This window comes from Rhinopithecus roxellana, chromosome 1 (assembly GCF_007565055.1).
Source record: "Rhinopithecus roxellana isolate Shanxi Qingling chromosome 1, ASM756505v1, whole genome shotgun sequence".
Taxonomy (NCBI): domain Eukaryota; kingdom Metazoa; phylum Chordata; class Mammalia; order Primates; family Cercopithecidae; genus Rhinopithecus; species Rhinopithecus roxellana.
Window position 1 is genome coordinate 21,945,330 of NC_044549.1, and position 15,052 is coordinate 21,960,381.

The 15,052-nt window shown below is 33.8% G+C and overlaps 2 protein-coding genes across 7 annotated transcripts in view; both read right to left on the reverse strand.

The window, feature by feature from the left end:
• The window catches only part of IMPG2 (interphotoreceptor matrix proteoglycan 2), a 99,496-nt gene extending 91,475 nt beyond the window's left edge, over positions 1-8,021 (reverse strand). The window contains exons 1-2 of the mRNA XM_010373158.2: positions 7,940-8,021; positions 7,233-7,481 (exon numbers count right to left, since the gene is read on the reverse strand). Of these exons, the coding sequence (XP_010371460.1) occupies positions 7,233-7,481; positions 7,940-8,021 (331 nt within the window). The remainder of the gene's footprint in view (positions 1-7,232; positions 7,482-7,939) is intronic.
• Positions 8,022-13,927: 5,906 nt separating this feature from the next.
• Positions 13,928-15,052, reverse strand: part of SENP7 (SUMO specific peptidase 7) — a 185,760-nt gene continuing 184,635 nt past the window's right edge. For 4 of the 6 annotated variants that reach the window (XM_030940267.1, XM_030940250.1, XM_030940287.1 and 1 more), the window contains one exon: positions 14,136-14,273. In XM_030940267.1, the coding sequence (XP_030796127.1) occupies positions 14,136-14,273 (138 nt within the window). Of the gene's footprint in view, positions 14,274-15,052 lie in introns of all 6 variants that reach the window. The other 2 variants (XM_030940256.1, XM_030940242.1) reach the window with 1 other exon arrangement.

The window sequence follows — 15,052 nt, forward strand, 5'->3', positions numbered from 1 at the left end:
AAATTAGTTTGGCAGTTCCTCATGTAGTTACAGAGTTACTGTATGGCCCAGAAATTCTACTCCTAGATATATACCTAACAGAAATGCAAACAACCCAAATTGACAGACAAATGTGATCTATCCATACACTAAAATATTATTGGACTATAAAAAGGAATAAAGTACTGATACATGTACAACATGGATGAACTTTGAAAATAATATGCAAAGAGAAAGAAGCCAGTCACAAAAGACCATATATTATATGATCTTATTTTATGATATATCCAGAATACACAATTCTGTAAAGACAGAAAGTAGATTAGCGGTTACTTAGGCCTGGGAAGAGGGGGAAGGGAGATAAAAGGATAAAAGGATGATAGCTAAAGGGTTACGTGTTTCTTTTTGAGGTGATAAAAATGTTCTTAAACTGACTGTGGTGATTTGGTATATTTGTGAATATACTAAAAAGCCACTTAATTTTGTAGTATGAATGGGTAAATTGTATAATATATGAATTACATCCCAATAAAAGCTGTAAAAAATGCAATTCCCTCTGGAAAGGGAATGCATCCTTAATTAATCCAATGGCTTTTCAATTGGGAGCTATCTGACAAGAAGGTTCAACTAATTAACTTGGAATAACAGGATTCAGAATGGTTACATTTTCTGAAGCATTTGCACAGCTCAGAAAGGAGAAACCTAGATAGGACATGTAGGCAGAAAAGAGAAGAGCAAAATCAGCATGACCTCCAGGCAAAGAGGTATTAAGGAAGGTAAAATTCCATCACTGACAAATACTGCATACTTCACTACTTGGCCTATAACTAAGCAGTTCAGAATTCCCATCCTTGTCAAATAAGGATATTATAGCCTTTAGTAACTTCTGAAGAGAGCTTTCTATTTTGAGAAGATAACTAATGTACAAATGGCCACTCTTCTGGCAGAAATAACCCGCCCTGGAAACTAGTAGTGGAAGGGAAAATGTAATAATATTCCGAAGAAGAAAATGCCAGCATTTAACCTGTCTTTAATCCTTCTACTAGATCTCCAGCTGCGTCTTATCTAAAACTTAGGAATCCAGAAATCCAGTATGGAATTATCTTTTTTTAGTGTAATGTATTTTCCTTTCAGAATTGTGGAGCCCAAAGCACATGGAATAGTCCATTTTGGTGCAATAAGGCAAGAAAAAGAAATATAAGGCATAGAAATTGTTAAGTAGTATAACTATATTTGCACATGAAATAATTATCTATGTAGAAAGCCCTATGGAATATACTGAAAAAAGCTACTAGAACTGGTAAGTGAGTTGAGCAAAGCTGCAGGATAAAAGGCCAATATACAAAAATCAATTGCATTTCTATAAATTAGCAAGGAATTATCAGAAATTATACTTTTAAAAATATCACTAACAATAGCATGAAAAAATGTGAAATCTTTATAAACAAATCTGATAAAAGATATGCAAGATCCATACACTAAACAAAACATTGGTTATATGTTCCTTCCATTCAATCAATAACATTGTCATTTATTTGGGATCTACAATGGCCCTAGAACTCTTAGCCAAATTCACTAAAACCGTTAAATATATTTTATATTATTATTATTCCCATTTCAAGGGTGAAGAAACTAAGATTTTAACAAATTGAATAATATTCCTAAAAACAAAGAGCCAATAAACCTGTATCTCAGACTCAGATTTGCATAGCCCTGTGGCTCAAATATTGCATGGGACATACGTACACTGAAAAGATTATTTGTTGTCTATTTGAAATTGAAATTTAACTGGGTGCCCTGCATTTTTATTTGCTAAATCTGGTAACTCTATATATCAGTCAAGTATGGGCTGTGGATGGCCTCACTCCTTAGGACTCTAAACTTGCATAGTAAGTTTTAAACAAATGAAACTATACCCAGCGTTTGGGTCCTGAGACCTTCCATAGGCTGTTTCTCAATCTGATTCACTGGAAAAGGCCAACTCATTCTTCAAAATCCAGGTCAACTAACTTCTTTCACCCCAGGCATGGGTGGCCATTCCCACTTGTGTCCTTCCCACATATACACTTTGTACATACCTTTACTATTGCACACTCTACAGTGTTTTAATTATTGTGGTTAATACTATACCTGGTAGAATCAGTATAAATAAGGTTTCATGTGTAAATTAACAAGTGAATAAATGAATGAATAAAAATCAGAAAACATTCCTGAAAGAAACTGAAGATGACCTAAATAAATGGAGGGATATATCATGTTCATAGAACAGAAGACTCAATACAGGTTGAACATCCCTAATCCAAAAATCCAAAATGCTCCAAAATATGAAATTTTTTGAGTGCTAGCATGATACCACAAGTAGCGAATTCCACACCTGACTTCTTTTGATGGGTGATAAGTCAAAATGCAGGTACACTAGCCAGTTTATTCAGAGTACCCAAGGGAAAGAAAAGACTCTCCCAGTTCCCTTCAGCTGTGTTATATCTTTTCTGCCCATGTCCAGGTTACTCCACCAAGTATACCTATAAAGGATCATAAAATGGCACCCATGCAGCCCAGACACATGAACAACAGTAATAAATAAAGTATGTTGTACAAGAACCTTCAATCAAAACACAGACTTGTAGAGAGAAGCTAGAAGCCTTCCATCATTTGTTGTTACTGTTGTTTAACAGCTGAGGCAGGTATTCTGGTGATGCCACTGTTCTGCTTGGTTACCCTGAACACATTCTTCTTCACTGTATTAACAGTATAGCATACTTTTTACTGTGAAGTGCTAATATGTAAATAAGTATAAGAAAATGATTGCTTGTTTGTAGCATGTAAATTCAGAGTCAGGAATGATGATGATGCCAAATAGCTACAGATTGTCCACATGAGTGCCTGAAATAGTGACACCTTTGCTTTCTGATGGTTAAGTGTACAAAAACTTATTTTGTGCACAAAATTATCAAAAATATTGTATAAAATTACTTCAGATAAGTGTATAAGGTGTATATGAAACATAAATGAATTCTGTGTATAGATTTCAGTCTCATTCTCAAGATATCTCATGTCTATGCAAATATTCACAAATCCAAGAAAATATGAAATCCACAACACTTCTGGTCCCAAGCATTTTGGATGAGAAATAGTCAATCTGTATTGTTAAGATGGCAATTCTCCCCAAATTGATCTATAGAATGAAACACAATCCCAATCAAAATTTCAGCAGCCCTTTTGTAAAACTTGGTAAGCTGATTCTAATATTTATATGGAATATAAAAGACTGCATAACCAAACAAATTTGAAAAAAGAACAGAGGTTGGAGGACTTACACTTATCTGATTCAAGACCTATAATAAAGCTTACAGTAAATAAGACACTATGGTGTTGGCATAAAAATAGACAAATAAGGGAAACAGAATGAAGAGTGCAGAAATGGATCCACCGTATGTGAACACTGATTTTCAACAAAGGTGCGAAGGCATGAAAGGATAATCTTTTTTAACAGATGGTATTGGAACAATTAGCTCTGCATATTCAAAATATTAACTTTGATCCATATGTCATAATCAAAAATTAAAGCAGATCACAGATCTACATCTAGAACCTAAAAACTGTAAAAATTCTACAGGAAAAGACTGAAAAAGAAAACACTTTGTGATCTTGGGTTATGCAAACTAAGATCAAAAACTAAAAGGATGCTCCCCCAAAAAGCCTGATAAATTTGACTTTATCAAGTGTTAAAACTTCTGCTCCTTAAAAGACATCATTCATCCTGGCTAACACGGTGAAACCCCGTCTCTACCAAAAATACGAAAACCAGCCGGGCGAGGTGGCGGGCGCCTGTAGTCCCAGCTACTCGGGAGGCTGAGGCAGGAGAATGGCGTAAATCCGGGAGGCGGAGCTTGCAGTGAGCTGAGATCTGGCCACTGCACTCCAGCCCGGGCGACAGAGCGAGACTCCGCCTCAAAAAAAAAAAAAAAAAAAAAAAAAAGACATCATTAAGAAAATAGAAAAGGCAAGCTACAGATGGTGAGAAAAACGTATGCAAAATATATGTTTGACAAAGAACTTATATTTAGAACACATTAAGAACTATTACAACTCAATAATAGACAAGCAACCCATTTTTTAATGGGCAAAATATTCAAATAGACTCCTCACTAAAAAAAAAATCTATAAATGACAAATAATTATGTTAAAAATGTGCTCAAAACTGTTAGTCATAAGCGGTTAAGAAAATGCAAATTAAAACCACAATAAGATATACATCCACTACAATGGCTAAAGTTAAAAAGACCAACTATACCAAGTGTTGTGAGGATGTGAGGAAAATGGGATCCTGCTACACTGTTGGTGACACAGTCATATTGGAAAACGTGGCAATTTACTGGAAAGTTAAACATATACCTATCATGTGACCCAGACGTTCCACTATTAATACTCAATAGAAATGAAAATATGTTTGCAGAAAAACTTGTACCCAAATGATCATAATTTCTTTCCTTGTAATCAGTAATAACTAAAAACAACCTAAATATCCCATATTGTGGTATATCAGTAATATAGAATGCTACCCAACAATAAAAGCTAACAAACTATTGATACACAAAAAACATGTATAAATTTCAAAATAATTACACTGAGTAAAAGAAACCAGACCAAAAAAGGAGTACATACCAAAAAGTATGTGTATATATATGTGTATATATATATATATGTATGTATAGAAAATGCAAACTAATACATAGTGATAGAAAGCAAATTCATGGTTGCCTCAGTATTGGGGTAAGGAGAGGCAGTGAGGGAGGTGGGCATTATAAATGGTCATAAAGAAATGTTTAAGAGTGATTGATAGGTTTATTATCTTAACTATAAGATGGTTTCAAGGGTAAATTTGTCAAAACTAATGAAATAGTATACTTTAAATATATGCAGGCTATATTCCATTAAAATATACCTCAATAAAGCTATATTTTAAAAAGTCCAACAACGAATTTTTTTTTAAAAAAAGAGAGGGGCATCCTAGTATGCTGTTTAATTTTACAAAACATTAGGTTAAATACAGTTGTGTCTTCCTTAGAAACACTTCTCAAATTTGTTACAAAAACTAGCAATTGACACCAAACTCTGTATGAAGGAAAATTGAGCAAACTATTAGACTGAATTGGCTTGGTAGAAAGAGCTAAGATCCTTAGTTGGACATTGAATAACTCCCTCCCTCTAAATTGCAAGTGTTTGGTGTTAAGGGCATAATACAATTATCTCTTCAAAATCAAGCGAGACCTATGTTGAAATACTCACTTATCTCAAATTTTAAAAACATAACAAATGAAATATTTATTCTTTACCATGACCAGTAACAGCTCTCTCAGCTATAATCTTGATGTCATGTGCCAACCATCTTAGCTGTATGAGATCCCTTTTCAAGGATCCCATTCATAGCATCTGTATTTTAAAATCAATTATTCTAGGAATGCTTTACTTCATTTTTGTCAGCTCCTTTTTCAACAGTATCTCTTGAATTTATAAAAACAAGAGCAAGTCAATCAAAAGGTAAGACCAAATCCCTTACATGATTGGTTGTTTCCTCTTCACTATTTAATCAGTTCCCAAAATACCAAGATATTTTTATTTTAAAATAATATAAGGTACAGTGAGACCCCATGTCTACTAAAAATACAAACAAACAAACAAACAAAAAACACCTAGGCGTGGTGGCATGTGCCTGTAATCCCAGCTACTCGGGAGGCTGAGGCAGGAGAATCACTTGAACCCAGGAAGTGGAGGATGCAGTGAGCTGAGATCATGCCACTGCACTCCAGCCTGGACGACAGAATGAGAGTCTGTTCCAAAAAATAGTAACAATAAATAATAATAATAATAATAATATAAAGTAAAAATCCAGGTGGTAGAAATCAAATATTGATAAATTAACTGTCATTCTCATTCACCTTCAGTTCCTTTATTCTCTTCCCACTGTCTTTGGAATTTTCCATTTCTGGCATATGACCTATATTCAAAATGCCAGGTCTATGGATCTCCATTTAAAAAGCAAAAGGAAAGCTTATTGCATAGTAATGTTTGATAGCTCCCAAATACAATCAAGAAATAGAAATACACTCATAAAAAAGAGCTGCCAATATAATACATTGTACTACTTTAACAAACAAAAATATCAAATATATAAATATGTGTAATAGCTGGTATTATATTAAATTTTTATTGTGTTTTTAACACTTTGATGAGAAGGGAAGAAGGGAAGGACAGGAAGAGGAAAATAAAGAAAATAAAGTAGCAGCTCAGACAGAAGGTTTATCAGGCTCAATGAACATTCATTGAATGAATTAATGAATAAATGCATGAATTTAAAAGCCTAATTTTACAATCACTTCATCATCTATCTCCACCTTGTTTACTAACATCACATCCATATTATGGCTTTTTATTGGTTCTTGAGCAGTAAAAAGCAAAGTTTGGGAATCCTTCAAATGTCTAAGGGACATACTAAGATCAATTAAGCAATGTTAGTAAATAAATGAGAAACAGAATTGACTTACATAAAAAGTATGAGATCAAGAATACTGTTTAAAGACAAAATAAAATGTGAGTTTCAGAAATGCTATCACTTTAGATGTAAAAAGTTTTATGTGTACCAACTAGAGAGCAACCTGCGTGAATCTGTAGAATATTTACACTATAAAATACAGAAACTGATTATATTTGTATATATAATAACTATCAATAAATAGGCAAGCGTGTGAGTATACTTTGGTAGAGCTATTTTGTGGGTATACTTAGGCATTTATTGTAATGAAGAAGTAAAAATTAAAATTAATGTAGTCCAAAACATAAACTGGTATTTTTGAAGTGCTTAAAAAGATTTAAGACATTTCCTTTCTGAATATGTTATTGAAATTAATGAAAGACATCTTATTGTGACTGCCCTCATGTGAAAAAAGTTTCTTATATAACGCACTAAAAGCTACAAACTCAAATCATGAATGTTCTTCCTTTGGTTAAGTGCATGTCACTATTAAATGATACTATTGCCTTAGTTGGAGGGCACTGGAAAAAAACATACCTCCTCTCTTAATGTAAACTGTTCTCTGAAGTTACATTAGCACTATATTCTTAGCAGTAGAAAAGTAGTTTTGGCTCATTCCTGTCTAAATTATCATAAACTTTAATTTACAATGTTACCTAACAAATGATTAAACTATGTTTGAATTTCATTATGGAGCTGAAGGATTTGGATGTTTGCTTACCTCGGACTTTAAAATACTTCACATGATTTGCCACAGCCTCTGTAACACTTTCATCTGGGCAGATTTTTACTCCATTAGGAAACAGAATAGATCTCCGCCTTCTGAGTAACCACTGTCTTTCGGTTTCTCTGAGGTCCAGAGGCTGTTTCTTTTTGGTAGCTAGAGAAAGGTCTGTTGATTCTTCAGGCAGGAGAAAAGAAACTGCACTCTTGGGTTCTTGGATCTCCTCTAAAGATAAGTAGGTTTGTGCTACAGAATGAAAGTATAGTCAAGTCTTCTGATAATGAAGATACAGTACAAAAGGTAACAACTAAAGAAAAACTGACGCTTGTGCTACATTAAGATATAGAAGCCAATGCCCAAATCATAGGCAGGCAGGCAGGCATATCTAAGGAAAAGAGGAGTGAAGCATTCAATCTTTTTCCATTTAACTCCCACTCCTTTCATTCAAGATTGTTATCAAAATCAAGTAAATACACATCCAATTTCAACAAAATAAAAAAAGGTCTAAACCAGAAATTACTCATGAGGAGGGAAAACCAAAATTATTGGAGATATTTTAAAACGGTTTAAATGAAGCAATATCAAAGATTAATAAAGTAGTATTTGATTCAATTTCTTGCAGCAATCACATCAAATAATGTTATTTTTGAAGAGCATATACTACAGACATGGAAAGATAGAAACAAATGCACATTTTTAAATACCTGTTAACGATGGAAAGTCTCCTATCAGGACAAATATCAAAATACCCAGAGAAATCTTCCCAAAAAGAGGAAACATAATCATTTGGGCCAAAACCAAAGGAATGAGGAGAGGACAAAATCCTTAACTGAGCGTCCAAATCCTTGAAACTTCCAATAACAAAGAGTTATAGGAAAGACCTAACATTTAAAAGTCTATGTCTGAGAATGAACAACCACTTCAAAACCATTATAAATTAGCGTAAAGAAAAATGGTTGTCCTTTCAAAGCAGCTCTTCTTTTCTGAAATAACCAGCATGCTATAAAAGCTGGTGAGATAAGCTAATTAGAACAGATGGAGAGAGAGAATTTCTTTATTCTAATCTAGCTAAGCTCTTTACTGACACTCTCCTTGCCTTTAACAAGCAGTCCACTAAGAATAATGTGTTTCACATACAATTTACTGATTTTTCCACCTTTTCTGAATCTATTAGTTGAACCTGATAGATTCACGTTTTCTGGGTTTTCCTAGGGACTAAGATGTATAAGCATAAAATGTCCAGACTGACTATACCTACCTACTTCAATACAGAGCTACATACAAATTTAGTTTTTGTACTGAAACTACTGTCTTGCAAATTTCCTTCCTTGATAGAAAAGTCACTTACTTTGTCTCCTTCCTTTCCTGTAAAATGGAATAGAAATAGTAAACTCATGGTAGAGCTAATGTGAGGATTAAATTAACTAATTAACTAATTTGATCTTCACATTTCTTAGAATAGTGCCCAGAACATACTAAGCACTTAATATAAATGATAGCTGTGCGATAACTTTGTTGTTTAATTTGCCATTAAATGTGAGACCCAGTGTGTTTATCTATATGAGGAACTCTTAACCAAGAAAAGATTTTCTCTGCAGATGAAATTCTCTATATTAGAACAGTTTTTTAAATCAAATAAACCTAGTAGAAAGCAATTCATCAGCATATCTGTGGAAGCTAGGATTTACTATCAAATAGCAATGAGATTATATTTCATGTTATCTCTGGGAAAATCCTCTAAAAAAAAGCGTATTGTAAAGATCTAAACCACGTTTCTGTTGAGAATCCTTGACTAATTGTGTTAGCTAAGTCACCCTCAATGTTATTTTACGCTTTAGGAAAAGCTCAAGTATATTTTTTCAATACAGCCTCAAATAAACCACATTTTCAGCCTTTATAAAAGCTAACAAACATAAATGACCATTAAATACATGTGCATAGTTGCATTTGCAAAATACTGGTAAGTTTATAAGAAACTTATTTGCGAAATTTATTGTATGGTAGGAGAAAAAAAGCCAAAAATTTTATTAGCTAAGTCAGAGTTTAATCTTAAGAAAAGCTTCATACTGACAATTCAGAACAAGGGACAACTCTTAGGTAACAAATATTAGTTGGAAATTATTCTTTTTGATGGCCTTCACCAAAAAGTTAAAAAAACTGAGAATCATAGTAATCTAGAAAGATTCCTGTATTTAGACTGAGAAAACCTGGGCTAAAATCCTGGTTTTATCACGTACTATTTGATTTTGGTAAATAACCTAAGCTCTTCGAGCCAGTTTACTCACCAAAGAAATTACATGTGATAATCTCTACCTGTATTACAGGGTCATTGTTAAGAATTAAGAGATATCAAAGTTCTCTGTAAACTTTTGTATTTGTATTACTAGTAAACTTTGTAAACAGTAATTGTTTTGTATTACAAGTGTTCACAAAGTCCAAAGATGTTTTAAGCTTTGAAATTCTATTTTGTTCAAGCTCCAAAATAAATTTTCCATTAACTTATATTTCAAATAATTTACATAAAAACTTCTAAAACATGTATTATCATGTTTTATAAAATATAGTTGGTATAATTGTAGTTCAAAAAAAGAAGTACAAGAAATTAGATGGGTTCATTTGTTTCTAAATATAATCATTTTACAAATTCAATTTAACTTGACATTTATTTGTAACTTTTAACTGCATCATTCTTAGAATAACTGTATCTATGATACAAAGCAGGTGATGCCCGCTATAAGTTTGTGTCATAGGAATCCAAAAGCAAGAGTAACTCCAACTAGAAAAAGAAAGGGGGTGGGGGGGAAGCAGGGGGTGGGTATTTCAGCTGCGCCTTGAACGGCCTACTTGGCATTTCAGTATTTCAGTGGGCAGAACTAAGGATTGTTAGTGGGAAGAACTAAGAGTTAGGAAAGAAATCCCTGGTAGTGATCAATAAGGTGGAAAAGTACACTGTTTTATAAAGAAAATAGGAAGATATTTGCTAGCGCAGGATAAGAGCATACAGCAAATAGATTGGGAATGAAGGCTGAAAAGTTGAGATTGATTATGGAATACCTTCAAAGTTTTAGCAACAATTTTGGATTTTTTTTCCTACAGATGAAACAGATTCTCTCTCTAATGTTTAATTACTCAAAAAATATATTCGTTGAGCTTTTATTTAAGGACATTCTTTTTAGGAAATATTTCGGCCGGGCACGGTGGCTCAAGCCTGTAATCCCAGCACTTTGGGAGGCCGAGACGGGCAGATCACGAGGTCCGGAGATCGAGACCATCCTGGCTAACATGGTGAAACCCCGTCTCTACTAAAAAATACAAAAAACTAGCCGGACTAGCCGGGCGAGGTGGCGGGCGCCTGTAGTCCCAGCTACTTGGGAGGCTGAGGCAGGAGAATGGCGTAAACCCGGGAGGCGGAGCTTGCAGTGAGCTGAGATCCGGCCATTGCACTCCAGCCCAGGCGACAGAGCGAGACTCTTGTCTCAAAAAAAAAAAAAAAGGAAATATTTCAAATCTCATAGGATGGTCCTTGAACCTTTTATGCTTCAAGAAATCATAAGCATATGAGAAACTAAACATAAAACTCTGTGCTTTAGAAACAACAAATACAGATTCCTTCATCTAAACTTAATTACAAATCAGTCAAGGATCATCACTGACTCAACAAAATTTTCTGAGTGTTTACTATATGCTACTAAGATACTTAATGCCAGAAATGGAAAAATGCTTCCAGTCTCTGAGGAGCTTACAGTCTAAGGAGAAAAACGTGTATACAAATAATATAAAACAGTAATTAGAGAAGTATATACGAACTGCTACAAGGGAGCAGGAGGGGGAATGATTTATTGTTTGAGTAGGTGTAGGGGTGGTAACATTTAAGTTCAATTTTGAAAAACTAAAGTTCACAAGAAGTGGTGAAAAGGTATGGAGGTACAATGTCACAACCCCCACTCCACACAAGCATCTGTAGTCTTGGGTTCAAAATGACATTCACACTCATGGGACAACAGTCCAAAACGTGGCTCCAGGCTTATTTGTAGAGAAACATGGCACAGGAAACAATGTTATAATAATAATTTCAAGTAAAGTACATCTTCATCTGGAGTCTCTATAGAAGCCCTGACTCTTGATTTTTCCAGCCCCCAAGAACAATGCACTAAGTTGTAACAGAAGAGACTATCTGGGTGGGGGCAGGCCACAGAAGCAGACAGAAGCCTCATACACACAGAACTGTGCCTCTTAACAACGCATGGGCTAAGTTTCCAAATTTCCACAGGGACAAGCTGAGTTACAAGAGACCGCAGAGGGAAGTACCTAAATGCATGAACAAATAATTTTATACAACTGCAAAAGTAGAGGACAATGGAAAGATGAGAATAGGATATAGGCTGGAACAAGATTAAGGATGGGTTCCATATGCCACATCTAAACCTATTTTTCCTCTTGGCATAAAATAAGTTGATTTCAAAAGGTATTAAACTTTTTTAAAGTCCTCATTAGGTGATTGGATATGATTTAAATAACTTTTTTTTTTTTTTTTTGAGACGGAGTCTCACTCTGTCGCCCAGGGATCTCCTCATTCTTTTGGGGTGCAGTGGCACGATATTGGCTTACCGCAAGCTCCGCCTCCCGGGTTCACGCCATTCTCCTGCCTCACCCTCCCTAGTAGCTGAGACTACAGGCGCCCGCCACCACGCCTGGCTAATTTTTTCTATTTTTTTCCTTTTTGTAACACCCTAGGAGCTGTGAATTTAAAATAATATCATCTTCTCTAGGAAGGCTTGCTTTGTTCACTAACAGCCCTCTCCCTGCCTCTCTACCACCTCACTAACACACACACACACACACACACACACACACACACACACACACACACCCCTCTAGGCTGAGCTCCCTCCTGCATTCCCAAAACAACTCTATGGTTGTTCTTACCAGAAAATATTTAAAATGTTCACATGTCCATAAATGACTCAGGAACAAAAGCTATCATTCACTTTTTGTGCCTAGCAAAATGCCTGCTAGTAGTAGATGCTAAAATAATTTCCCTGAACTGAAATGACACTCAAATAAACTATATGCTTATTAAACTATGAAGAAAAATTAATATAAGCATCAATTTCACAATATACACAGAGCAGCATACAACTGGAAATTTATTTCTAACAGTAACTCATGTTTCTTAAGGAAAAAAATTACACCTCAATTTAATGAATTGGAAATATGTTTAATATAAAACACTGATATCCTCAAAACATTATTTGCATATTAATTTAGGAAAATGAATTTTAAACAATCTTCAAAACATGATAAAGGACAGTGGTATCTCTGAAAAACATACAAACAAAAACGTTAAGAAATCACAAGATGACTTATAGACTTGCTTTCCCAAAATTAGATGTACAAAACAATAGTCACCTTTAAAAGTACCCCCCAACACACACAAATTGGGAATGAAATATGTAATTATAGCCATCTTTATATGAAATATCCAAAAGACAAATATCTTTAATAATATAAAGATAGTGACAAAATCAAAAGCTAAGAATACTGAGGCTTAACTGACAACCTCAATTCATATGATTTTGAAATAAAATGTTCAGACTTTCTAGCTTTATCTTAAATTGCCTTTGCTTCACTGCTTTACATAGTTATAACATAAATCTAAGAGATGCTTAAAACAGATTAAAATAATATTTTTAAAAAATTTTTCTTATCTGAGAAAATACAGTATAATCATATCTCCCTCAAAATACTCCTGATAACATTAGAAAGTTCTGAAGTGCTTAATCATACACAATGCCACCATTATCACATGAATTCAGAACTGTTACCTGAATATTTAATAAAAAATTAAGTTCCATGAGGATCATAGGTCTCTAAAAGCTACAATTTAAAAATATAAAAGCAGTAAGAGCAATCTGGCTTTGCAAATGAATATTGGGTAAATTGAGCTATAAAATTATATATTTAATTCTAACCATTAATAAATAGGACTGAGGGTTTTCTTTGTTAAAGTTATGAGGACACCAATTTTATCTTCTATATTACAGAAACTATACATAAATTCCGTGATAATGTAAGAGTGAATATTTATATAGCAGTACCTCAAGTTGAGCTACATGGATAATTTTTTAAAAACTATTTTGCACAGGTAAAATTTTTTGTTTCAGATTTTACCCTGAACAAATGAACTAAATTATAGGATGCTCACATATGACATCAAAAGAAATGAAAAAAAAAAAATAGAGCAGAGTAATCGCATTTAGCAATTGAAAATAATAAGCTGCACTTTAAAAGAGCGAATTTTTATAATCTTCCTAACATTAAGAATGTCTTTTTGTTACATACAGAAGGGATGCCATAAATGGCATTTTCTGAAGCCTTGATACTAAATTCTTTTTTTAAAAATACACAGTATTCATACTGCATGCTTGAGCTGCAAAGAATAGAATTACAATATGATGTGACTTGCCAACAAATTTGACAAGCACTGGGGCTGGCACCAGGGAGGCTTTAACTCCCCTCAACACCCAGTCATGTGGAAGTACAGATCACGTAAGTCTTATTATCTACAAAACATTCCCATATTACATATGCTATTGTATAATCCAAGCATATTTACTCAGAAAAATATGAAATATTTATAAAATTTTAATTTATATCTAATAAGTTTATCTTTATCACCCCCATTCTAATAAGTTTATCTTTATCACCCCCATTCCCACTCCATTTATAAGATCCCAACAATTCTAATAATATATCCTATGTATTTTAAATAATGTTCCAATGACTTATTATAAAACTACTGCAAGTTATTTTCTTCTCTGTGAGCTGGCTAACACAAATGCTGGTAAGAGGCTTTCCAGTAATCTTAGAGAACATCTGTGTCATGTTTGTACAGATTAACTAGCTACTGCTGCCCTTCTGTTGCTGTAAATGAAGTTTCAAGATGAGCTCTCGAATATCTTCCCGTTTGGTCTTTATTACATGACGAGGAAACCATTTCTCCAAATGAATTGGAAGTTCAAAATTAACAATAGGATCCTAATGAGAGGAAAAAAAGAGTGCAATCACTTTAGCAGCATAATTTCAAATTTGTCTTAACTTCATTTTTATAAGAAATGACAAATTGCTAACTTTTTTAAAATAACAATTATATTAAGATATAATTCACATAATACAATTCACCAATAGCATACAATTGAGCATTTTTAGTATATTCACAGTGTAACCACTTCCACAATCAATTTTAGAACATTTTTATCAAATTGCTAACTTCTAAATATCAAAATTAAATACTCTGTTCTGCTACAATGTATGTTTAAGTGAATTAGCACAAACAGAATTGGTAAATAAAGAATGATTCAGAATGAAGTTGGTTTTATCACAACTTTCCCCAACATGTTAAGATTTTGAAATATTAAAGAGAAAGCCTTAGTAGTTAATGAAAAATCTCAGATTAAAAATGGAAAATCCTGCAAAGTGCCTTCTTTCGGTGTAAGAAATAGCTGACTTATGGCTTCAAGAATCACTGCTGTTTCAATGATGTTAAGCTTAACCAGGAAATCGCAAATTGCAACCACAGGACGTTTCCCCCGTGTTTAAAAAAAAAAAAAAAATCTGAAAAGGGCTATCCTTAGCATATGTTTATACACCTGGTAAAATTATTAGAAGCCAGAGGTAAGAAGGACTTACATCTTGAAGAAGGAATTAAGAGCCCAGGGTGTATGGCTGAAAGGATGGACTGACTGTGAGTCCAGGAGCAAATGCTAGTGGAGATTTACTGTGCCAATATTTTTATTAGAAGTAATATTATTTTTATT